The sequence below is a fragment of the Phycodurus eques genome, chromosome 7, assembly GCF_024500275.1.
Source record: "Phycodurus eques isolate BA_2022a chromosome 7, UOR_Pequ_1.1, whole genome shotgun sequence".
Lineage (NCBI taxonomy): Eukaryota > Metazoa > Chordata > Actinopteri > Syngnathiformes > Syngnathidae > Phycodurus > Phycodurus eques.
This window is the reverse complement of record NC_084531.1, coordinates 29,215,590-29,242,707: the sequence shown is the minus strand read 5'-3', so window position 1 is coordinate 29,242,707 and position 27,118 is coordinate 29,215,590. Positions and strand designations below refer to the sequence as shown.

Sequence of the window (27,118 nt, the reverse complement as noted above, 5' to 3'; positions counted from 1 at the left end):
TTTATTATGGCGGCAAGGCTCGGTCCCTTTCTATTCGTAGGGGGTTCGCTGTCTTCCGCCTTGTACGCCGATCCCTGCGGGCTTACATCGCCACCTTCCAACTCTTGTTTTTTTATCACAAACGGGAAAACAAAAAGCAGTTTGCCGCAGAATAAAGTATTAAAAATAATGTTTTCTCATTTCCGCAGCGGGGCGGAAGCGCAGCTCCGAATACTGACAGGTCAATTACTCGCACGCTGCCTCTCGCTCACCTCGCCTCCATCCAAAATGGCACTTGTCACCCGCTAAATCTCTGCTCATCCCTCAGCGCCACCGGCCACGGCTTCCCAAGATGAATGGGCCCCGTTATGAACCCGCCACCTCAACCTGATTAGAAACAATCTACCCGGGAAGAATCTGATCAAACGGCCGCATTAAATCCAGGTGACGCAGCGGCGGGGCTCGGCGTGCGGCGGGCATCGTGGGCAATGTCGTTCAAAGTTAATGGTATGAATGATTTAGCGGCTTATTATCATGCATATTTGTGCTAAACAATTCACATTTTTCATTAGTGGCCGCCCTCAGAGGGGGCGCTAATAGAGCCATTAGCAGCGTGATGTATGGCGGCCGCGAATGTGACCTCCTGTCTCTCGCCGCCGCGCTGGATAATGAAGAAATACAAACAAATCATATCATATGCACGCACACGCTCACACACACGGGGGAATGCCAGTTGCTGATGTGTGGGCATCAACGCAAATGAGCCGGCCGCAGCGCCCGCGAGGGATGAGAATCAGGCTGCGGCGGTTATCCATGACAACCACCACCTTGCACAATAGAAGTGAAGAGTAACAATGGAAATAATCCAGAAAGTTGAGAAAAGTCAACGGTATGCTTTAGGGCTACGATTACTTCACTTGAATACAAAGAAAGGTCGAAGCAAAATCCCTGGCTCGATGCATCGCAAGACTTCTTTTTTATTCTCGGTGCAGAAATAGGTCGGCGCGATGGCAGCACGACAGGTGGAGAGTCAGTTAAAGACAGAGCATGTCCAAAGTTTGGGGTCATTTCACATTTTAAACAAAAGATAAACTGCAATGAATATCACAGCAGGACGACTACAGTACAATAAACACAGAAGGTAACATATTGATGTTCGCTAACATTAGAAATACTGCCACAATCGGTCAAGCATAGACACAGCCGTTCTGTACTTTCGATCTCTTTAGTGAACGAACGGTAAGAAAACAAAGGTAATAATGAGCACATTCACCCACGAGCTGCCGATGGGCACAACTCACAAAATTCCGTAGTCAGCTCACTGCCATTCCCTGACGCCCACGTCACTCACCAGGACAGGCCCCGCCTTTCAAAGATGCACACACTCAAAAGTCACAGATACTGCAGCAGAACGTGAGAATGGCGACCCCAATTGGACAAAAATAATGCCTGCACATCACTTGTAACGTACATGATTTTGTGTTAATAACGCGAAACCAATCAATATAATACAATATTCCATAGCTGCAGCTCTAGTACACTCCCAGTACAACAGAAATAAACAGAACAACTGGAAATAACCTATAAAGTGAACAAAAGTGCCTGGTGTGCCTTTTTGGGCGTATTCCATTTGAATGAGTCTCAAATTGAATCAGACTTCCGAGCTCTGCTCCATTCTTCAATCCGGCCCACCAAGCAGTCACATTATCGAGAGTCCTGTCATATTTGTGGCATGAATCAAGACAATTTGTCTTCATTTTGTTAATTAGTCAAATAAACAACTTAACAGATACATGTCACAGCTTTTATTTTCATTTCATTCATCACTCGTTAATCAATTGAAAATTGCAAAGGAATGCTATTATTATTTCAACTATTTCACGTATTTTCCTTTTTAGCCTTTTTAAAATAAACTTTTTAAATCAAATGTGGCCCCCGCCCCGCCGTCTTAGACAAAGGGATGATGCTAAATTGCACAGCTTTTTTTGCATGCACTATCGAATGTGGGCGGAGCATGCCGTCAAACTTTGATGATCGCTGTGTGAATTCGCCACGACAAAGTGTGCGCGAGGGCTCGATTTAATCTCTGCTTGCACTCCAAAGGACCATCTTGGGAAATAAGAATCAGACGCCACCGCGAGCTACGACTTCCCTCTTTACAAAACTACAGAACGAATAGCGAGCCCCCGTCCGCCCAAATCCACTCCGAGGGAAATCTGTAAGAGTGCAACCTAATGTTCAGCGCTGAGTTTTAATCACTCCAAAACCTGACTTCTCCATCCATCTTCAACCAGTGTCTCAAAGGAGACCGGGGCTACGAGCTCGTACGGCCTATCAGCTCGGAGCAGGTTTGGTGGCGGGGGCTGGGGGTGCGGTGGGGGGGTTAGGACCGAAATAGAAAACGGTCAATCTCTCCGAGGGGCCGAGATGCAGATAGAGCTAAAGCGGCAAGAGTTATCTCCGCTGGTCATAGCTGTGACACGCAGGTTCCGGAGGCCTTGGGGGAGGCGGGTTGGCGGGTTTTCTCTTGGCTGTTTTGTTACGTGTTGACGACAGCTTCGCTACAGCGGTCGGCACGCTGGCTGCTACCGGAGATACGGTCCCTTGGAGGAAGGGCGGCCGGGAATAAATGGACCTGTCACCATGACGGAATGTGAACAACGCACGCAAGCCCCCATGTGGTGAGGCGAAAATGGCCTTCGTCCTGAGAACAACCTGACGATCACTTCTAGGTCTGTTCTGGGAATTTTTCAGAACACTCCGTATCATTTAAGGCCACATGTAATGGAAAAGTGATGATTTCATGGCGTGTATACAGGTCAACTGCAACCCTGCACAATCGAAATAAACAGGTCTACAACTGTGTGGGGGGGGGGGGGGGGGGGGGGAGAGTGCCGCATGAACGAATCACTCTCTAAGTACCGTTCAGTTGTATTTAACTTTAATGTTCAATGTATTTGCATTTAACCGTACAAAACTGCTTGGTTTTTAAACATTTATTTATGGACACGTGCGTTTGTGATGTATTTGTCATGATTAATGTGAACGCTCCTCTTGACAAGCACTACCGTGCACAATAGAAATAAATAGAACTACTAGAATTAATCCAAAGTTAGTAAGGCAGCGACATGCAGCATCAGGCACGCAATGTACTACCATAAAGTATAATTAAAGCCATCGTGATCGATCCAGTCTTCAGAGCTGCAGATTTGGTGGATGCATGGATTAGCGTTAGCATCTGACAACAACGTTACATCGTAGAAGTCACTTGAATATCCACCACAGTCAGAAAACAAAAAGAGTCAACTTTGCCTACATGCCAACATAACAAAAAAGACTTGCTACAAGCATGAGCCTGCATGATAAGCAAGAGAAGGCTAATTGACAGCAGGGAGCAGCCATGACCGATTCAGTTCACGCACAACCGTAACAGTACAATTATATGAGTGAGTTTTTAGGAGCGGGGCCAAAAAACATGTTTGGAAATTCCCCTGCATTCAGGACATGAAACCACCGTGATGAAGACATATTTGACAAATAGTCCGGAAATACCGCAATGTTCCTTGAGGGGGCGATAGCAAGTTGCTCTCGTAGGATCTATTTCGCATCAGCAAAAAAAATAAAACTAAAACTAAAACAAATAAATAAAATGTACTTAAAACTCATTTGGGTTGCGGAAAACTATTATTTCCAAGTCAAATCCCTCTGGAGAGATTTAAATTGAGCGGAAAATAGAGAGCTTCACCTTCTGCTGATGCTAAAGGAAGTTAGCATTTACTTCTTTATCGCCAGAGGATTCGACTCCATGACTTTGGAGAAGAAGTAGTGTGATATGTGAGGCCACATTTAGGCGTGGTTAACCTGATCGCAAATATGACACTACCACAGCAAAAATAACTGCAATATTAGGTGCACCTGTACAATGTAGAGAGTTCTAATAGTCCTCATTTTGCCCGACAAAAGGCCTCTCATTCAAAAACAATGAACAGCCCTGCCCGCACCTTTTTGATGGCGAATCTTCAAAATGATCAACACGATTTCACATGACAGACTTTTCCATACATCCAGTTATGACGGACAGGTCCACCAAATTTTGTTTCGATTGGAGAAACGGCTGTCGATTTGTTTTACTGTATTTATTTTTCTCGAAATGATCATCGAACATTGATGTCATTGCCTGCTAAAATTAGGCAAAAAAGCTAGCCATCTGTTCGGTATACTCTACCTTCTTCCGATTAGGGCTCATCTCGACGAATCCTCAAAAGGATTTCATCAAAGTAAGAGCCATTCAATTCGCCCAATACGGCTAACTTGGAGAATTTTTCGTGCGCCTTGTTATTGATAGACTTACTTAATTTCGCGTGGATGGATGAAACTGGTGTCAGGGGCTATTTTTTCTCACTTTCTACAGAGGACTACCAAGTAATTTCGGGAGGTCACCAGGATATTTCATGGGAATTCCAGTAGTAGTCTGTTTTTTTTGGTCCGCAAGTTTTATCATCAGTACGGTCGTGGCGTGGTTGCGCTGTGGGATTCTGCTGTTCTGTATAAACTTTACTTCACAAAGCAATTTCCGGCTTGGGTCATAAGAGTAAATTCCGCCGTGCACGGACTTGTTTGTTTGTGTGCCACGCCGCTATGTGGCCTTGTCAAAGCTTGTACGAATCAAACGCGCCCATCATCTCCACACGACAGAGTGCGTGCGTGCTCCGATCGCACCTCGGGCCCACGTCTGCCGGGTGATGGATTAGGAGTCGGGATACACGCAGTCGTAAACAATCCCCCCAAAAAAGGCGCGGCAGGCAAAAAAACACATATTTTGTCTCAGTATCCGAGCGATATGACAAACGCCAGCCTCGGGTGGTCATGACTCAGCCGTCACATGCCGCGACGAAGCGCATCGCTCATCGCCGTACCTTCCTCGGTGGTTCGTGCCGTCTTGGATTCGCTGTCCATGCCTTGGAACTCGTTGAAGTAAGGCCGCGCCTTGATCTCGTACACGATGCCCTTCTTCAGAGACGACAAGACCACGCCGCGCTCCGACGGGACCTTCACGTCCTGCGTCTGCCAGTGTCCCGGCGAGGGCAGCCCTGACGTCTGCCTGTACAGAACTCTGTAGCCTTGGATGAACTGGGACTGGCGGTCCACCTGAAGGAAGCGGCAAACATTGGTCGAAGACATCTAAAAGGGATGTACTGTCCATTTTGGCAGCAAATTGGGAGAGTGGTTAGCAGATCTGCACAGTTCTTCGGTTCAGTGTTTGAATCTCTGCTCCGTGCTTGCACAGTTCCCAAGTGTCTTAATAAAAGTTCTTGCTAGTGTTCGGTTGAAGTACAAAAAACTTAAAGGTAAAGAACACCCACTCTTAACCATCATAGAGGTTGGAACCACTGACGTAGTTCTTAGTCCTTGGTATTTTGATGAAGGTTTCTTCAACATTGGGTCGCTGAGACCTTGAGTGGGCAAAGTAAATTTTTGCCATTTTTAAATCAATAGTAGAAATGAATAAAGAAAAGGCTGAGTTCCAATTTTCAATCAAGGTTACGTTCCAATTTGGACAAATACTGTACAGCGGGTGGCAGTCCTTTATTGCACTCGGCACTTTTTCTGATCCATTAGTGCAACACCGTGCCAACACCCATTTCCAAGATGGTCGTGCCCATGAAACAAAAGTGACGTTATGAGATTGGTAGAAAACTGAGAAAGAAAGTAACGCTTTAGCTTGGTTCCAAGTTCATCTTCACAGTCGTATAAATGAATGTTATTTATCATCTTTCATGAAATATTGTTTGGACTTACACCACCGCTTCACAAAAACATAGTTTCCAAGGCAATTTAGACGCTATTGACCAGGATGCAACCTTTGGAACTAAAGATGGTGACAGTAGCTCATGTGTGGATAAAAGCGCAAACAATATGATCTGATAGAAATATCCAATACGATCCATGTTCAAAATCATTACAATCTCGGTTGCTCACGTGTTATGAAGACACCTGGGAACTGTTTTAAATTGTGGGGGGGGGGAACATAATATGCCCTTTGAAGGTGGCCATATTAAAACGAGACCGTTTTCTGTGGCCATGTACTCCCTTGAATTGCTTTCACTACACTTTAGTGGCCGTTGCTAATTTAATGGGCACTTTTTATCACCGGCTACAGCTACGCTTAGCTTAATGAACGCCCTGACATTAACGCCCGCCGCCCGCCCTTACGAGTTACCTCCTCTTCGGTACTCCGTAACGCCACCTTGAAGGACGTAAATACCAAGCAGCACCTACCGACTGGGAATGTCACAGCGATGATAATCGCAAATGTGTGCCATTAAATAAAGACAAGAAGCCAGACCCCCCCCACAACCAAATTTAACGCCCCCCCCACCTTGCTCGGTGCACCAGGGCAATGGTCGCATCATTTATCATAATGGCTTGTTAACAGTACAAGCAAAAGCCCGGCTTTCTAAATGATATATTAAACAGATGTTTTTCTTGGGCCAGAGTAAATCAGTGAAATGGGATCGGCTGACTTATTAATGGAATGATTTGGGAATATAAAAGCTCTCTGAGCGGAGGTTGTCACTGTTTACAGGAGGCGCGTCGCAGCCTGATTGATGAGGGCAGTCGCATTTTGCGTTGATTGGACGTTGTCGTTGTTCGGAAAAAAAAAAAGGCGAGAGGCCTTCGTCTTGAATTAGATCTGTGAGTCCTGAGGTGAGACTTATTACTTGGGTAAATAAACATGTCAGCAGGAAATTTGCTAATGTGGCGCGCGTTTGGAAATGGAACCCCCCCCACACACACACATCAATAATAGATGCATCTGTGTGTGCGTATGGACCTGAGTGATTTATACAAATAATTAAAAAAAAAGAAAGAAAAAAAAAATCTCGTTAGACGAATTTGTAGCTGCTCGGCAATGCGTCTCATGCGACAGAATACGCTGATGCCGTGAAATGCACATACGGTGGAGAAAGCAAGATAAATGCATCGTATCGTAGCAGGAAAAATACTGTTTGCTAAACACTTTATTCCCATAAACATTCATTTCTGTCAGAAAGATAATGCATCTCGGGTAATCAAAACAAGATTGATCAACAACCAGATGTTTCTATATATATTTCTATTTTGGTTCTGCTATAGACATAATTTACCACTAGTTTGTGTTTAGTTGTTATTTTTTTAGGCAGAACCTGATTTAAAAAAAATACCACCAAAATACTGAATATGACTGACCTTGTGTGTCTTACACAATTTTCTCCGACAATGATTGTAAAATCATTTTTGATTACAAGCTAAAAATAATTCAGCAGAAACAGATTTTAATTTTTCTTTGCCCTCCAACATACTAAATATGACCTCAGGAATTGAGCTTCTGATCATTTTAATGTACAATTTTGCACTAAAATGAGTGGACTTAAAAGTAGATGAAAAAGTTTACTTAGATTAAAAAAAAAAGAAAAGAAATGGGCCGACCCAGATGAAAATGCCCCAAAACATATTAAATATAACTTTAAAGACGGAGATCATGACAATGTTGTACAATTTTGTACTACATAAGATGAACTGTGAATAGTGGATAATTAGGGGTTATGAGAAACCCAAAAGGGCACAACCTATTAGGTGGCCAAACTACAAATGCAATGTCAGAGACTGATCTCATAAGAATTTTGTAAAAAAAAAAAAAAAAAAAAAAAATCATTGTAAAAAGCTAGAAACTGTAGATTTTGGTTTGAAATATGTTTTTGGGGCTGACAAAAATGCCCCAAAAGATGCTCCAGTAAATAAAAGCTCACAGAAATGGATGCATTGAAAATAGTTGAACATTGAGAATTTTAAGCTGCAAGAAAAAAAAGGTCGAACTTGGTATGAATCACAGACTGAGCTAAAAGGAAAGTTCTACTCTTTTGTACGAGAATGAATGCGTTGGAAACGGTTGACGAGTGAAGTGACGATTGTGGGATCCAAGAAAGATGTGCTATTTTTTCCATGTATTAATTAGCATAATCAAATTTGTATGCCCAAACACTAACCTGTGAAAATACGAAAAACATTCACCATGTATTTTTTAGGACGTTTTAGGACATATCATTGGAGTACTTTTCCTACAGCATTTGTACGAATAAACCTCAATTCGACTACTTTGAGCGTGCCAGCCAAAGTTGACAATGTTTAATTGACTTGATAGCAATTCTGTAATCACCATAAATAACTAAATTGACCCTCAGTGGCATGCTGACCTCGCCCTGTTGACACGCTACGCCAATATCTATTGATAATCCACAGTGACTTCATTGGGTGAAAATGTCGTTAACTCACCATCCATGTGACCTGGATGGCCGTGGGACTCAACACCACGGGGTTGTGCAAGCGAACAATCACCTCGCCGAGCTCCTTCTGCACGTGCCGGTGGTCCACGCCCTGAGCCGGAGGACTGATGTCTGCGGGGCGAGAGAGATGGAAAATAGAGGTTGAAACGATTCGTCGACTTCCCGACTCCGCATCGACATTTGAAGCTCGAAGTCGGCTAATCGCTAATCGCGTGTTTTTGTCTCAACTTCGGACTCGCCCGTTTGCTGGCCTGCTGTACTGAGACAATATCAGTGATGTTCTTGATTAATCAACTTTCATGACATTATAGTCGATTGCAAAAATGTTTGAGTCGAAATGGAGAATCGCTACATTACTTGCTATGGAGCCCCTTTGACACCAAGAAGTACAATACGGCACAGTCTGCATTTGTTTTTGGTTTGCTTTAACGTCGCTGTCATGATGAGTCCCAAAGCAGCTAACAATAAGCTGTGTCTGTATTTGGGCTGGCTACCAATGTGCCTGAAAGCTTGAATATCAGACAGCCCTGTCTGTTTTAAATTTGAGACGTTATATTTATACCAGTCAGAGTTGTAACCAATGAGAAAACCAGTGAGTGGCTATCGTCAAAATCCTGATCTGTTCCAAAAATGTTCAAATACTAGAAATTAAATCAATTAGTTTTACGTAACATTTTTTTATTTATCTACAAATAAATTGTTACAAGAATTTATAAATATAAATAAAATAATAAGAAGAAATAACAGCAATAAGACCCACATGCGTTTTATAAGTTGTTTTTCTTTCAAGCTTATTCAACTATAAAATGGGTCGATTTGAACAATAACATAAAAGTAGGGTTAAGTTTGATAAAACGAGTCAAAGAGTCACTTGTGGCCACCCATGGGGACGAGACTGGACAAACACATTAACAAAATAACGGCGCCTCTAAGATAAATGGACGCTTTGACATTTTCTGACACGTTCAGCTATTTTTCATGGCTGTTTTTAATTTACAGGCAACAAAAAATTCATAGGAGAAGATTATTTTTAAAAAGTCACAAATCATAGCCAAAGCAATCATGCAAGACGGTCCAAACTTGGTTGGGGAAAAAAAAATAAAAAATGCCAGTGTCAATAAACACATCTATATATCACTCGTGAGCCTCCACCTGCATGAGAATGAAATTTAAATGGACTCTCCGTTTGATGAAGAGCACGCATTCGCCTTGACGGTATTTAGTCGAAAGGCTGATTATCATATCAATGCAATCAGGCGACTGCGGCCTGGCCGGTATTGTAATAAAATCTTTCTCGAGCCGGGAGGCAGTCATTTCTCCCCGTTATAGTCATTAACATACCGGGGACTGCCGTAACTCAGTTAGACCGTCCAAAAGTAGACATGCTTATTTTCCATAATTGCTTAAGTGTAGGGCATAATGAGGCCGGGCTGCGATGGAGGAGTTTGACCTCTGGAAAAGTTCCGCCGTATTTCAGCGCGAAGAGGATGATACCGCGCGTTGAAGGCCACGTTGACCTTTGCCAATCAGACGGTCCCAAATTAACACTCCGCCGATCAGGGCTGGAGATGACACGGCACCTTGCGTTCTGACGGGCTCCGACATGGGACTCGGGTCGCTCACGCCCTGGCCGTTGACCGCTCGGACCATGAACAGGTAGATGGTGTTGGGGCGCAGACCCTTGACGGTGAACTGAGTGGTCTTCACGTGATCCGCCACCGTTTGCCAGCTGTTGCTCACCGACTGGCTGCAAAGGAAAACAAGAAGTGCGCTAGCCCGTGCTACTTACAGTAACACAATGAACGTACGCAACTCTGTTTTATCGCATGTACTGTAGCTTATAAAGCGGTTAAGGTGACACAAACCTGAAGGCCTCGATGACAAAGGAGCTGACGGGCGACGCGCCGACCAAGCCGGCCTGCCACGATAGAGACACGCTGTTCTTGGTGACGTCGGTGACCTGAGGCTTGGAGGGCGGGCCTGGGAGCTCGTCGTCGTCGTGGTTCTTGGTGAGCGTTGCGCCGCCGGCTTCTGCGGTACGGGACACCATAAAGTTCCCTCTCCGGTTTCATCTCTTTGTATTGTGTGGCGGACGTTTGGGTTATGGTTATGGTTAGTTAGGGGCGGTGTTAGACTTAAAGTCCCCGCCCCCCTCGGCCCCCCTACACACACAGGTAAACAACTACTCTTGTGAAGTAAGGTTCGTTTAGAGTTGAGTTTGGGGTTAGCGCAAAACACAAATCAACAACTACGTTTCTGAACCCGGGGTTAGAGTTAAGGGTTAGGGGTTACCAAGTAGTGTAAATGCACTCTGAGAAAGTCGAAAATCCTCAGCGTCGTAAAGCCGCCACGTACCTTTGACTTCGAGGAAAGCGCTCCAAGACGTCTCTCCGCTCGAGCTGGTTGCCACGCACGTGTAGATCCCCGAGTCTGAGAGCTTGAACACAATATTTAGCTGCGTGAGCGCCATTGTTCATATCGGTGACGTCACGCAACGCAGATGTGAAGCAGTTCTCAGAAACAGGACAAACTCAACGGCAAAAGCGCTGGCGCCGACTTTTACGAGCTAGCCAAGCCTTCCGAGTGCTGACGCTAATTTCCTAATGAATTTCATTTCCTACTCAGCACCCTTCCATCACTCCTCCTCCTCCTCCTCTTCCTCATTTCACCGCCGTCCCGCCGACCACAACAAAGCTAATTAATTTAGGGTGCGCCGCACGAGCCCCCCGGACCGACGACAGCTGGTTCGTCCGTCGGTCCGTCCTTCACCTCTCCGAGCTTTGCTTTGCTCGTGTGAGTGTTCTTTCCATTTATTCAAGAACATGTCAGTGGTCGTCAGCTCTGTCAAGCGTAGCAGATATTCCGCCGAGGCCTCGGAGTGGGGAAAGGAAGACGCGAGTGCTTTAAATTGAATCTACACCAAATGTGCGTGCGTGTGGACATGCGTGTGCGTGCGCATCCTCCAGCTGGAACCCATCCAAGCCCGTGTTGGCGAGTCCCGTTAGCAATGTCGGTGCGCTCAGCAATACCATCAAACTATGAAGGCCAAAAATCGATGCCGTCTATTCATCTTTTAAAGACTTCTTCCTGTCAATCAGCTTGATGGCTCGTCGGCTTCTTTGTGTGTGTGTGTGTGTGTGTGTGTGTGTCCAAAGTAAAAGCATAGAGACATTACATACTAGCCATAACATTAGGAACACCTCCTTCAGTTCTCTGAATATTGTCTATTTCTATCAAAGATATTGTTTGTTTTTATATTTTTTTCCATCTTTTTAATTTTTAAATAACTTTTCAATTGCAATAAATATTTTAAATAATTGAATTTCTTCTTATTTTTTATATTGCATTATATTTTTATATCATTAAATATTTTTTTGTCATTTGTGATTATTATTGTTTTATTTTCATGTAACTATTTATTTCCATTTTTAGATTTTTTTATAAATTCTTTTTGCTCATTTAAAATGGGTATTATTTAATATACTACATGTATATATTGAAAGGCCTATACACTTTTTAAAGATATAGAATATACCAAATACATATTTTTATGATTTGTTTTTATTATTTTCGATTTGTATATATTTACATTATTTCTAATGTTTCAAGTTCTAATAGAATAACTTCATTAATATAATAAAACCTTTGTGGATTTTAATTTACGTTGTTACATAATTTTTGAACATATTGTTTAATAATGTTATTATTCTTATACTACATTTTAAAATAAATTATGCCTTTATATAAATTAATGAATAATATTCATATTTAGTGTTTTTTTTTCATCTTTACACAGTCGTTACATTAGGTTATATTTAGAAAAATAATTGGATTGAAATTGCGGGCGGCACGGTGGCCGACTGGTTAGAGCATCAGCCTCGCAGTTCTGAGGACCTGGGTTCAACCCCCGGTCCCGCCTGTGTGGAGTTTGCATGTTCTCCCCGTGCCTGCGAGGGTTTTCTCCGGGCACTCCGGTTTCCTCCCACATCCCAAAAACATGCATTAATTGGAGACTCTAAATCGCCCGTAGGTGTGAATGTGAGTGCGAATGGTTGTTTGTTTCTGTGTGCCCTGCGATTGGCTGGCAACCGGTTCAGGGTGTACCCCGCCTCCTGCCCGATGACAGCTGGGATAGGCTCCAGCACGCCCGCGACCCTAGTGAGGAGAAGCGGCTCAGAAAATGGATGGATGGATGGATTGAAATTGCTCCCAACACTGTATTTTCTTTCGGACTTATGCTAATGAGAGTTGTAGGAGCGCAGGAGTCTAGCCCAGCTGACTTCGGACGAGGGCTGGGGTACACCCTAAAGGTCACCAACATGTAATTGGCTCAACAAATAGTGTATTCTTACCTTTATATTGGTAATCTGCAGGCTGCCCAGTTCCTGCAGGGACATGCGGGGGTCCTTCCCCAGCAGACTGACGCCATCCTTAAGCCAGCTGACGGAAGGGATGGGGTCGCCCGACGCCTGGCACTTGAGCAGGGCCACGCCGTCCACGGCAAGCGTCTGGTTGGAGGGGCCTTGGCGGATGACGGGCGGCGGTCTGTCCGACAGGACTACGACGCGAGAAACCGCAACAGGATGAGACTTAAGTGAGGTCGTGGTGGTCTTTTTGGACTATAACAACATCCCGTACAGCTGAGCACTTTCCGCCTTATTTTTAGGCGCGACTACTACGAGACGAGCGTGTTTGGCTGCAGGTTCCTGCCAAGCGACTCAATGCGGTTGGGAGAAAAAATGCACCGTTGTGGAATAACACTAGCACCGACAAGCTAAATACAGGCTGACGGACAGCGTCTGTTTTGTCTCTTCGGTTCTATGTCGACACGGTACTATCAACAAGTGCGACTGGAGGGGATCCATTTTAGTCATCCATCCATGCATTTTCTGAGCCGCTTCTCCTCACTCGGGTCGCGGGCGTGCTGGAGCCTATCCCAGCTGTCATCGGGCAGGAGGCGGGGTACACCCTGAACTGGTTGCCAGCCAATCGCAGGGCACATACAAACAGACAACCATTCTCACTCACATGCACGCCTACGGGCAATTTAGAGTCTCCAATTGATGCATGTTTTTGGGATGTGGGAGGAAACCGGAGTGCCCGGAGAAAACCCACGCAGGCACGGGGAGAACATGCAAACTCCACACAGGCGGGGCCGGGGATTGAACCCCGGTCCTCAGAACTGTGAGGCAGACGCTCTAACCAGTCGGCCACCGTGCCGCCCATTTTAGTCATTTGTGAGGTATTCCATCTAACGACACTGCAGTATGCAGGTGTACCTAAGGTTGAGTGTATTCAAATTGCGACGTCAGTTTGTGAGGAAAATTTATTTTTCTCTTTCTTTTAATATAAAACTACAATCACCTTTTGGGTTCTTACTACTACTACTAATACTTTCAATAACAACAATATTCATATTCCTTTTTACAATACATACAGTAATTATTATTATTATCATTATTATTATCATGGCAACAATCTCCTTTTAGGGTGCTTTCATTTTTATTGTTATTATTGTTATCGATCGATGGTTACCTGCCAACCTTTTCAAACATCCCCCAAAAAGACCCACTTTCCATTCCAAACAGATTGCACAGGTAAGGAATAGTTTGAGTCGATTGATTCAAGTGTCGAAAAGAGAGGAGGGTGGGGCGTTCCCTTCTATGAAAGGGGGAGGGGGTCAGAGGGTGACCTCGGGGGTTAAAAGCAGCCGAATAATGTCGGGTCGCCTGGCATATCGCAGAAGGCACATTAATTACACACCGTGGATTAATGACACCAGACCTGCGTGGGATAATTAGTCACTCTACCACGTCTGTAACCTTTCACCACATTATCGCACCTTTCCTTTTTTTCCAACGTGACAAAAGGCTCCCGAGTTACGGGAATTATCCCAAAACCACTGGAAGGTTGAAAACCCGCTATAAGATGCCGAGCGACGCGACTGAACTGTGGCCGAGCAGGTGAGGTTCTGCAGCTAGTTTCCGTGTGTGGCTGACCCCCGGCAACTAGTTTTGCTGCAACTGGACATTGGAATCGCAAGTGAAGCATGGCAGATGTGACAGCGAATCAAAAATGCCGTGTCGTATCACATGATTTTTCACAACGAAAATGACGCTTGTATATTTGAATATACAGTTCTAACTTGACTTGAATTAATTTGCTCCATGATCACGCTTGATAGTATTGAGCGATATAACATAGTAGCATAATTCTTGCATTATGTATTAGCATTAAGCTAGCTGACGATAGTAAGAGATGTTTAAGTCTCTTTGTTTTTGATTGAGATGTTTTATATTTTAGTTTCTGACTTCATATGCACTAGTGGCTACAAAGCGAAGTGTGGGGAGTCTCTGTGGCAGGTAAATGTGTGAGTGCAGTCAATGAATGGAGCTGTGAGGCCAACAGTCTCACAAATCTCTCCATTATTCTCTTTGACAATTGTAACGTGTTGTTTGCGTTTCAAAAAGAAAATACAGTATATGTGGTGCCTCAAAAGGCCCGCTTGGTAGACAGGGGTCATAGTTCATCTGTCGCAGTGGGTTGCCAGGTGTGCGAGGGTGAGTATACAGTACGTCTGTCTACATTGTGTTGCTGTGCTCGTAATTTATTTGCGATTGTCAGGTTCAGTTGCGGTCGGTCATGTCGCTCGGTGTGCGGTGGGCCGTAGGAAGAGTTATTAAAATAAGACATTAAAATAAAGTAAAATGCAGCTGCTTCATTTCCAGACACTCCCTTTGGTGCTAACAAAGACCACCAGGCTGACACCAAGGCTGTGGAAGGATTACTAAATGGCCTGGATGAGAATGCGGCCGAGCGTTTTGGGAATGCGAGGCCGCATTCCGAGCCTGATGGATGTGCTTACGGAATGCGAGACCGACAGCGGGAGGCTGGACCCGAGGGGCCTCGGGTTTCCGGATCAGGAATTTCTCATTACGGATCTCCTTGAACCTGGCGGACACGTCGTCAGTAAATCACCCAGCGGCGGCCGCGACTACAGCAGGTGTGGCCCTGACCTCCCTCCCACCTTCCGCCCTGCTCTTCCTCTTGTACCAAGCCACCCGTCGATGTCGCCGCGTTTGTTCATTCCGACTTCCTGGCCAGACGGGAGGACGGTCATCTATCATGCCATCGCAGTCGCTCAATCACAGACTCTCTCAACCAAGCAATCGTTAAACTTGAAACCAAGGACGATGCTTTAGTTCCTCTTCAAAGTGACTAAATGACGGACATTGTACTCTGACTTGCTTCGATGAACTGTTCGGGGTGTAACGGAACACTGTCAGAAGAACTGACCTACATTTACACCATAAATTCAAATATCCGTCCATGAAATTGTATTGTTTTTTTTCCAAACAGTTTTTCTCTTAGCTTCACTGCTTCCGATAGTGTATGGGGATGGTATTTTTTTTTTTGTCCAATCAGATTTCAGCCAGTCAATGTAATCTGCCCAGGGCCTTCAGAATGAGTAGTGCTAGTAGTGATATAATTTAAACTATATTAGAAATGGGACCGTTTCTTTAACCAATCAGATTTCAAATGCATCCCTACCTCGCTATAAACAAAGCCTTTGCTGTTTTTTCCCCCTAAAACTAATTCTAGTTAGTGGAGATCCACCCGATGGCGCTTTCTTCCAATATGTATTTTAGAGCTGATACAGAGCAGTGTATCAACTGCAAATGTAGGGCTAAAATAACTATCCTTAAAGTGTTGTTTTGGTGTTATTGACTTTATGAACGTCTGTCTGAATTCCTGTTCTGCCAACCTGTCGAGTTGGCAAGCTGCACCGTGGAGTTGTTTGATTACAAAGTCAGCCTAGCAACAAACTGCCACGCTACCAACAATTCCAACAATGAGCAATTCTGAGATACATTTTAGATATTTTATTTACATCCGCCTCTCTACATGCTACCTTACAGTTTATTTCAGTTGTAAAGTTTTCGAATGAGTCCCCGGTGGGCTTTATTAACATTAACACTGGATGAGGAATTGCCGTTAAATGGGGCTTTACCATCTGTGACCTCTAGCTGCGCCTTGGCCAGGATGCTGCCAGCGACGGTCAGCGCCTGGCAGATGTAGTAGCCGGCGTCGGCCCGCTGCACCGAGGCGATGGTGAGGGCGCCGCCGGGCGACACCGAGAAGCGGCTGTTGGGCTGCTGCGGCTGGTTGGGGAACAGCAAATTCTGCGGGAAGATGAGCACATTGCCAAATTAGTCAATGGAAGCCACCTCAAAAAAAATATTTTAAAAAAGAACCAAATACCAATTGTCTCATCTGCCTATTTCCGAAAATACGGAAACGGACTTTCATCACCCATGACTTGGTAGCTCTTATCCCCAACTGACTTTTGGGTGAGAGTCAGGGTACACCCTCAACTGGTCGATAGAACACTGTCAGCTAACTTTTTTAAAACACCTGGCAACTGTTTTAAGTTGTGAAAGAAAAACACTTGTCTCCGTCAAATAATTTACATATTACTTCTATTTGAGCGTATTATCTTTAGTGGTGGAGGGCAAACGCATTAGGTTTAATTCCAGCAAATCGCTTGAATGCGACAAATGAACAACAACCGAAATGATACATTTCACAAATTAGTATATCCCTAGCACATGAGCGTTTAACACTTCATTAGCCTCGAGAGGGAGAAGGTGGGGAAAAAACGCAATTTTCTGTCACTTATTCTAATCAATTAGGTTAAGAGGTTTCCCAGTTAATAATTACCATCGCACCTCGGCAGAAGTCGCTCGACTCCCCCAGAGTTCAACGGTCGCAGTAAGACACTCGCCCAAAAATGTTAATTTGCTTGGGAGTCAATGTCGGGGGGGTTAAGTGGCAAACATCACGCCAACTAGTGACAACACGTACTTCTTCTGAGGAATACTTTGATGGCCTGCAGGCTACATGCAAGTGCGTGAATCTGTGTGTGTGTGTGTATTTGAAGCGTAGCCACGGCTGATTCATATCACCGGGCTCATCGACAAGCCCCAACCGGCTCCTAATTGCCGCTGTTGTCGAGTGTTGCGAGGACTCCCAGGTATTTGAATGGCTTAACTGCTCCAGTGAGAGATGGGATCGTTCTTATCAGCGCGATGGGTCACGGGGAAAAGCGATTAGCACTCCGCCAGGCACGACGACGCCGGGTGTGCCAAAAAAGGCGCATCTGTAGTAAAGGTACTGATGACGAAGTGAACTGTGAAGATCGGTCAGGGCAGAAAATCCAAAGTACTGCATTTTAGAGTTATGGTTCTACATTACAGTTAGATTCAGTCAGTTCCACGGCATGACATGATAGGACCACGATTCTCGGGCAACCAATCAACAGACAGGAGCTCCGGCCTACCCAGAGCTATATCACAGCAACAAGAACCCTAAATGGCGGGGTCCCAGCAAGTTACAGTTAGGATCCGTTATTTTGGTGCCCTTTAAAATGTCTGACAATGGAAAGGGAAATAGTGTATCAAAATCACTCGGCTTTTGCACAAAGCAGTACAGTTCAGCCCAGTTTGAACGGTACACAATTCCCACCCACAGATTCTTGAGTTTTAACATATGGATTTGAAATGAGGGTTTTCTTTTGACATCTTTCCTTGGCGTCAATTTCCACTGTTACTGAGTGGTACGGTTCAGTTCAGTTTTGGTACGGTACACGTTGCAAACAGTTATTTAGTTTTTGAGCAAAATAATAGCAAAATGATGTACCAAGTTGGCAACCAACCAACAGACAGAAGATCCTGTGTACCAGCACCGAGCCTTGGCAACTAGGACCCCAGAAGATTCCCAAAAAATTTTAACTCAGCGGTACAGTGTGTTTCAATTCCGTTTGGTATGGTATAGTCTGCATTTTATCAAATTTCTATCGTAAAAGGTCCCAAAATAGCCAAACCGAACCTCCACCTGTTCGCTGAGGTGAAGTCTTGTTGGCCTTCCTTTGTGTTGGAATGTATGATGGAATGCAGCCACGGTAAAAACGTAATCCTGATCAGGGTTTGCCTGATCCGAACACTGCCGAGCAGAACTCAACTGTATCGCAGTTCAGAACGGATTTGACTTGGACAGATTATTGATTTTTCTAGCCAAATTTAAATATTAAATATTTTTCAAAATGTCCAAAATATGTGAAATAAACATTACATTTTTTCAGTTCCCCTTCCTTGGGGTGGCTTCCATCCCTTCTATAGTACGATTATGGTTTACCTGATCTTAAAGGTACCACGGTTAACTGAACTGAACTGTACTCTACGGCTAGGTGGAAACACCTAGTGTGTGAGATTTTATGCTCTTACCTGACTTCCTTCCTTCTGCCAAAATACTGCAGGCTGAGGGTTGCCTTTGGTCTCGCACGGAAAAGTGGCAGTGCGTCCTTGGGCCACGATCTGGTCCCTGGGACGGATGACGAACTGCGGGGCAGCTGAAATAAAAAATGCCATCGTTAGTACGATCGACTACGAGCGAAGTCAAACATCAGGGTGGTGGGTTACTGGAATTTTTCGAGCAAAGACAAGCAGTAAACCGCACTGTCAAACCAAAATCCATGAAGCCGAGCTCCAGGTTTTGTTTTGAACGCCAACTATGATCGCCGTGGTAACCAGGCCGGCCATTCATCCAAAGAATGAATGGCAGTCACATTGACAATCACAGAGGGGAAGCACTAATAACACCTGAGACAGCACATGACTACAAACAGAGGGTTAAACGTGTTCGCTCCGAGTCGTTGAAAAGGGAGCGAGAGGCAGATGTTTGCTGCGCCTCGCCATCAAATCTGGTTACAAGCCTGAAAAGTCAATTGTCAAAGTTTGGAACCGAATGGCTGAAAAGCCGCCGCGGTCGATACCGGCCGTCTCCGTCAGACTGATGCCAAAGCCGGCGTAACGCACCGCCGGTCGGGCCCGAGTGAGATGTCTCGCGGCTGACAACTTGACAGAGGCCGTTCCGTAATAAAGCAAGCGGAGAGATGAGCTACCCCGGTCGAAAATTCGACACATAAGGCAAGGGAAAGGAAATGTAAACTGTCTCACGCTGTTAACAAACACAATGCAGCCCAGCATCTGGACAGTGGACGTCATGGCTAGCGATGTGCTTTTGGCAGTACGTCAAGTCATAATTCAAACTGTTCCCGCCGTTGCTAAGGAAGGTGCTAGCAAGCTCAGCATTAGCATTACTGTTACACTAGTCTGCATTGTTTGTTTCCTAAAAAGAAGACAAACTTTTGATTGTTGCATTTTCTTGAATAGATACACTAAAGCTGTTATAGATGCTTCAATATTTGTTACTGCGACTGGCACAGTTGCTGTTATTTGTCGAGATTCTTTCCTTGATTGGAAGTGTATTGCTAGCGGTTTGCCATTTTATTTATTTATTTATTTTGTATAAATGTAAATGAATCTTTTCCCTGTTTGCAAAAAATATACACTTTTTTTCTCATCTGACTGGACCACATGTCAACTATAACTTTAAAACTAAGGTGCGTACCGAACCATGATATTTTAATTTAATTTAATTTTTTTTTTTTTGGGGGGTGGTACCGATTCTAAAGCTTATCATTTTGTACAACCTACTAAATTGTCTACAGTGCTATGGGTAGTAGCTATAGTAGACAATTGATGCACTGCAACATTGTGTCCCCCTCCCCTGTTTCTCCTTTATATAAATTCTCAAGTCTGACAAGCCAGCTGGTTCCAGTAAGACCCAACTTGGTCCCATTTGGCAGCTTTTCCCGTGTAATCCCTGCATCGGTGTGTCTATCTGCGTGTGTACTTTTGTGTGCGTGTTAGGGGGAGTGTATTTGTAAAAGATACACACACGTACACACAGTTGGGAACGGTACAGATGGCCACAGATTTACAGCGTTCTCGCTTGGCCTTGTGCAGCTCGGATATCTTGTGGCTCACAAAGCCCGGGACTGATACTGAGCTCCTAAATCACGCTCTGGCGGGGACTCAACTCCCTCCATGCCGCCCTCGCCTTCCGCCATCCCACACACTACATCGATAAACACATCAAAAAACCTGCTTTCTCACGCTCTTTTTAAGACGTTTTTGGTCATTTTCTTGCAGCACATAAGCGCTAGTCAATATTTTGCTATTTATATGGATAATGGTTTACAATTAAATGACAAAACAAGCAGGTAGTTATAATTTAAAGCATCAATTGTAATATTCTGAAGCTACGATAACAAGTTAGAAATCATTTGGTTGGTATACTTGGCTTGTGATATGCTGAATAGCGTCTGTGACCCAAGATCGCATATTGTATAGTGGTCTGTGATATTGCTGGACCAGCCAGGCCACCTGCCATCTTAACGGGCCGCTCATGTTGACTACATTGGTTTGTGTTAGCAAAAGACCTGAAGGTGGAGCAAGAAGCCAAATGTTCCTTATTTTCCTTTCATAAGATCAAGAAAAGACTCAAACGTTACTTTCCAGAGGTGTGTCGCATACTACATTTCAAGACATGGTGTTATAACACAGATGAGGACTGTTAGCATATAGCATGGTCATTGATTAATTGAGCTTCTTGAGCTTTTTATGGGTGAAAAAAATGCAGACATAGAAATTAACAACAGTCCATTTGTGTTTAACACAGTAACTTGGAAGTGAATGACACCTTTTTTCGACTGTAGGGGGAGTCTCGTTTGATAAGATGGTCTTGTTTTTGGCTCATTACTGCATGTTTAGGTGTTTAAGTCCCTGGACTAGAAAAAAAAATCGGTCACTCAAACGCGGTGGACGCAAAAATTTGGGTAGTTTACCAGCTCACCTAAAGGGACAACTGTTCCTGGTTTGATTTAGAATACATTAATGATATGAGATTCTGCTTCCTGTCCCCTCTCCAGAAAAAAAACATGATCTGGCCCCATATTTAATTCATGACAAGTCACATCTGTTGGCGGTGGAGGGAAGACCAGACACACAGGAAAGCAAACTTCAAAGGTCCAAATGCTACTTTCCATTATTTCCTATGGGATGAAAAAAAAAATCCATTCTAATAATATAGAAATGTGATTGAAATGTGTTAAACGCAAAGGTGCACTGGGATGCAAAGAAGGCATGCGGGATGGAGTCAAATCAGAAGGATGGTTACTTACCGACACGGCCGTCTGAAGAAACGACAATGGAGGAGTGGACACACACACACACAAGAAAAAAACAAAAATAAATAAAACACAGAAAACAGAAGCATAAACCAAAAAAATGAAATCAAAGAAATGAATGACATATTGAAACCAAGCAAGACAGGGAAGGTCCAGTTTTTGCTCCCAATCCATTACAGTGAACCCCCGCATATTCGCAGTTCAGCATTTGTCAATTCAGGTTTGCAGATTTTTGGGGAAAACTATAATCTCCTATTTAGGGAAAAACTCAACTATTCATGTTTCCGAGCTTAGGCCAAAGCCATGTCTAATACAAAAAGAGGACTTTGATACCATTTTATCGCTTATTCGTGACAAGGTATTCGGTTGAAGTGAAGGGTGGAGCTTCATTTAGCCTTGGCCATAGCCTTGTCCAATAAAAAAAACAACAACAGGATTTTGAAATCATTTTGTGGCATCTAAAGCAATTAGTAACCTTTTTTGGGGTTACCCAAGGCTCAGTCCCTAGCCACCATAAATATCGGGGCTTCACTGTACACAGAGCGCCCCCTGGACAGCCGCTGGACCCTCTCTGTCTACGTCAATGAATGCTACAACGCTATGGGTGGTTGGCAAAAAGCCAGACGGGGGTGCAAAAATCCCAGGGGTGCTGCTACTTCAATTTTCAATCCCAAGATTCCAAATGAGAAGGGCTACAGAAAGGCTCAGGGGTGCCCCAACAACCCCTCCGCCCACCACCCATGCCCCGATGTGCCGCTTGTAAGCGCTCCTCCACAGGGACCTCCAACACGCCGGGTTTAATGGCAACGAGACTGCCGACAATGCTGGGAAATTATGGTCAGGACCTTTTTATTAACCCCCGCAAACCCCCAGGTGAGGGACTGGCGGTGTGCGCCAGTAAACTGTGAAATGGCTTCGCTGGTGACTGGATGATTGTGAAGGCGACGACAACCGTAGAAGAGGAAAGGAGGGAGGGGCAAAGTGGCGCGCCTGGGCAACGTAAATAATTAAACAGATTCATAGACTGCCGACATCTCTGCGGGCTTGCGGGTGACGGCATTTGGGTTTTGACCTGTGAAGGCTACAAGTAGGCGACAGGGGCGATGGGTGAAAAAATAGACATTAACCTTCTTCGCGCTGCTGTGAAAAGAAAAATGTTGCTGTGGTCGCACGTCTAAACACAACTGGCAGCAAATATTGAGCAATGTATGAGAATGCTTCCTATCTACCTACCTACCTACCTACCTACCTACCTACCTATCTATCTATCTATCTATCTATCTATCTATCTATCTATCTATCTATCTATCTATCTATCTATCTATCTATCTATCTATCTACACATGTATATAGGAAAATCATTAGCTCAACTATTAACATATTAAGACAATTCGATATTTTGGTACAGATTCTACAGAGAAACATGAAGCAGATGTACATGTGTTGCTTTTGAGGGCTTGACACCAGCGCATTATCTATACTACCGCTCAAAGGTTTTGGGTCACTTATAAATGTCCTTATAGTTGAAAGAAAAGCCATTTTTTTCGTGACGATAAACAAATGAATCAGAACTACAGTCTAGACATTGTTAATGTGGTGGATAAACAGTAGTCATTTGACAGCTCAGGCTTTGCAGTTTTTGTAAAGATATCATTCCCTTGCTCGCCAATTGACACGACATGAGCGTGTTATAAAATTGCCATCTGGCAAGACGTTTTTTTTGCGTCCCAGATTGCAGTTCGGTGCCAGTTTGAGAAGCTTTGTAACACCGCTCCAACACATAGTACAACTTACGAAAACAGAATCTGTTCTTGACCAACCGGGCAGTGGAAGGCTTCGACGAAAACACAGAACTCTTAGAGCTGGCATCCACGCGAAGCCAGGGAAAGTCTATCCAGAAGGCTGCACTGCAACTCAGAATCAACAAAAGCTTGATTCAGTGGATCCTTCGGAGAATGATCAAGCTTTAGCTGTCACGACTTCAGGTGAGTCAAAGGCTCCAAGCGGAAGATTATGCGGCAACCTGACTTCGGATGGCAATAAATCTTCTCAAACTGGCGCTGAACTTCTGTCAGGGAAGGAAAAGCTTCTTGCCAGGCGACAATTTTGCAACGCTAATCCCCTGTCAATTGGCAAACCAGGGGCAAGGCAATGATATGCTTATAAAACTGCACAAAAATGAGCCTTCAAATGCTAATGGACTCACATCTGTTTGTTTGATACCTGGAACTAAATAGAAAAAGGAAGTGAAAGTTTCTGCGCAGGCAAGGTGTTAACTAACTAGAGGATTAGAACAGACTAAAGGTTTTTTCTGGGAACAACGTTCCGTTACCTCGGACGGTGAGGGTGGCGGAGGCCTCCAGCTTGCCCACGCGGTTCTCCGCCACGCAGCTGAAGGTGCCCTCATCGTTGACGGACGCCTTCTTCACCCTCAGCACATAGTCGTCCTTGTCGTATTTGATTTCGTACCTGTCGGGTGAAACAGATGCAAGGTGAGGTCTCCCCCCCTAAAAAAAAAAAAAAATGGACAACCAAAGTTGGCGACTGCCTCATGCTCATTCTGACAAATGGAGATTGCGAGGCGGATCAATTATTCAACGAGGTCGGCTCGGAACCCTCAAACGTGTTCAATATTTATGAAGTGTTTTTCGCAGAGAGTACGTGGTGCATCTTCATAAAGCGAACGGCGGTCAAGGTCTGACTGAATGCGTGCAGTAAGCACACAAAGTCAAAAGTGCTTTCAATTCGCCCGCAGTAATTAAATATGTTTGCGTTGTTAAAGCTGTTGACAGGATGAGCATGTGGTGAAGAGGGAGGAAGGGGGAGTCGGTCGCTGTGCCGGCTTGAAAAATATCTGCTGGCTTTCATTTAGTATAATAAGTGGATTGAAATGAACACAAAAGGTTCCACAAACGGCCTTTACTATTTAACAGAATAAACCGAGTGATAAGAATGACAGTTGTTGTTGGTTCAGTTGTTGCACAGACGGGATGGTGATAGCAACACGGCGCAGTCGAGTGTGACAGTTCAGCTTGCATATTTGGGGACTGTTTACAAAGGAAAAACAAACAAAAAAACTGCTCAACTGTAGTTTGGTGGAAACGCACCTCGCGAGTTTTTATTTTCAGGCTTTTTCTAACTCACTGGAAACCCACCAGAAATGTTTAATGTACTGAACCTTAACTGTACTGTGTGCTACAAATGCTACACCCCCCATTTCTAACACCCAACGGCTTTATTTGGATTCTTACGATGCTATGAAACCCAATAATCCATGTGTGTTTTCACAAGTTACGCAGCACAGGAGACTTCATTTATATTGTTCATTGTTGCTTTTGTCCGATGCAGGGGGATTTCATGACCCGTAGTCATACCAGCGTGACCGACTGTATTCTTTTAAAAGTCTACTGTGTGCACTGTACGCTGTACCACAATCCTGATGGCTGCTTGCCACCAGAGGCTCAATATGTCCCGTCAATCCGTGGCATTTCAAAAAAAGAAAAAAAACTAATTCGTGACATTTCTGGAGCGAGCGTTCAAAGGCCGCTTTATTGGGAGCGCATTCCTGGTCGCTTACTGCCGGTTCTACCTCTGCGCACAAGTACTTAAGAAGCCATAATGATTATTTGACTGAGTCGTGACTGAATGCTTTGTTGTAGACAAGAGGGGAATGTACAGTGGATGTATTTTGGAGAGCAGAAGGGTGGCGTATGTGGGAAAAGGGGACAGAAACCAGATAGGATGAGCCAATTAATGGGAAGCCAGCTTCTTCTTCTTCTTCTCAGCTTTTCCTGTCCGGTTTCTATTTTGTATGAACTTTCTCTAACTTTCTCCTGTTCAGAGTGTTCCTTCCATGCACGTCTTTCTCTTGCAGATCAGATTTGTTGGCGCAGTCTTCCATCTAGTTTTTGGTGTGCCTCGTTTTAGAGTCTACTGTACTTTCGTAACTTCTCTTCCTACATGCTGTCCTTCAGTACTGCTCATCAGCTGTCCAAATCCGCGGTCTTGTTTCCAGTACTTTGTTTGAAACTTGGGTTACCTTCACTGACCCCCTGAAGACCCCATCTCAACATCTTTACGGAACTGACCTTTTAGTTTTTGGAGACTCTTTTGAAACCTACAAATGTGAACAAATAATGAAATAAAAGTTAATTAATTCAAATTTGTTTTAATTTTTTTTTAAATAACTTTATTTATAAATTATTACTCAATATACAAATGCTCATCATGAGGGGAAATAAAATTTTGTACAAAAATAATAACTTGAAAAAAATTTACACAATATGTAATAAAACTTTAAAAATGTCTGTTCTTCACTTAGAAAACAATAGTAATTAAAAGAAAATACTAAAATTAAAGAAATACACATAATATGGATTATCTTAATTGTTTTCATATGAATTTAAAAAATATATATAAATGTTCATCCCACAACTACAAAAATAAAAATACTTTGGTGGTTGATTGGAAAACACTATTTTTTTTTTTTTTACATAGATACACCGTATCCTATATTGTACATTTTATAAAATGTGTCATTTGTTTGATTTAATCATTTTGTTTTATAACAATAGTCATAATCTTTCACCACGGTGAAAAATAAAGCATCGTCAGCTCACATTTGCCGAATGAGCAAAAGAGCTCGAATCTCGAGCTTTCATTCATCCACTAAATTGAAGTGAACGTTTTGACATGATACGCTCATTGGTGCTTGATTTCTGCTTGCTTTTTCCTCCAGAGATCAAAAGCCAACTTTTTGTCATCGTCGTCCAAATTGGACTCAGACTCCTCGTGGCCACAACAAGAGAACAGGAGCTCTTTATTGGCCTAGAATTCTGTTTTCGATTACAGCAGGAATGTCGTTGCAAAGCTGAGCCGAGTTTGCTCTCCTTTTCTGATGTTATTGTACACACACACACACACACACACACAAACACACAAACACAAAGTATACAATCATCCAACACATCAATGTCGGAGTGATGGGAATGTAAGCAAGTGCCAAGACAAGAGAAGCACTTTGGTGCCTGATGTGTGTGGAGAAGAGATGAAAAGGTGATTGGAAATTTGACATGCCAAACTCCTCACATCATTTCAGAGAATTGGTCTTTGGTAAATCTTTCTTTCCCCCCATTTATGATATTTGATTTCTTATTTATTTCGCGTTGCCGAAATTTGCCTGTTTTGAGATCCTACTCAGCCCGCCGCCTCTACTGTCAAACCATTGCAGAGTAAGGCCTATGTTACCATGACAACCGGCGTCGGCGCTAGGAGTGTGTGGGAGGGAACATTTTCATTTGCGGAGGCAGCACTTCATCCACACGTCGTGTGCGGAAAAACAGTAGAAGCATTTTCACCCGTGGATGCAGCACTTCATACGCAACTAATGTGCGGATCCGTGCATGTGCCGCATGCAACGTGTTAACAACTTCACCGTCCAATCAAAGTACGTGTCGCTTATCTTAGAAGCTGACGCTGTGAGCTGATGCTAACCTGTGCATCCAACAACACTGCTTATCTGCTGTGTGACACGATTCCATGTTTCAAACAGTATATCGCGCACGGGGCTTGAAAATCTAGATCTTCACCCAGCGTAGCTGCCAAGTCACGGGCGGAGAAACTCAAGTGCGATTATATTATACAAATGAAACGAAAGATTTACTTGGTTGTTTAGATTCACAGTTGACGTGTGGGAAGGGACTCCAGAGACACAATTATTTGTGCA

The 27,118-nt window shown here is 43.9% G+C and overlaps 1 protein-coding gene across 2 annotated transcripts in view; it reads right to left on the bottom strand.

The window, feature by feature from the left end:
• The window catches only part of robo2 (roundabout, axon guidance receptor, homolog 2 (Drosophila)), a 198,437-nt gene that overhangs the window by 36,149 nt on the left and 135,170 nt on the right, over positions 1 to 27,118 (bottom strand). For both annotated transcript variants that reach the window (XM_061681079.1, XM_061681078.1), the window contains exons 6-14: positions 23,726 to 23,862; positions 18,587 to 18,711; positions 16,315 to 16,486; positions 12,656 to 12,861; positions 10,659 to 10,740; positions 10,169 to 10,334; positions 9,884 to 10,050; positions 8,293 to 8,414; positions 4,896 to 5,127 (exon numbers count right to left, since the gene is read on the bottom strand). In XM_061681079.1, the coding sequence (XP_061537063.1) occupies positions 4,896 to 5,127; positions 8,293 to 8,414; positions 9,884 to 10,050; positions 10,169 to 10,334; positions 10,659 to 10,740; positions 12,656 to 12,861; positions 16,315 to 16,486; positions 18,587 to 18,711; positions 23,726 to 23,862 (1,409 nt within the window). The remainder of the gene's footprint in view (positions 1 to 4,895; positions 5,128 to 8,292; positions 8,415 to 9,883; positions 10,051 to 10,168; positions 10,335 to 10,658; positions 10,741 to 12,655; positions 12,862 to 16,314; positions 16,487 to 18,586; positions 18,712 to 23,725; positions 23,863 to 27,118) is intronic.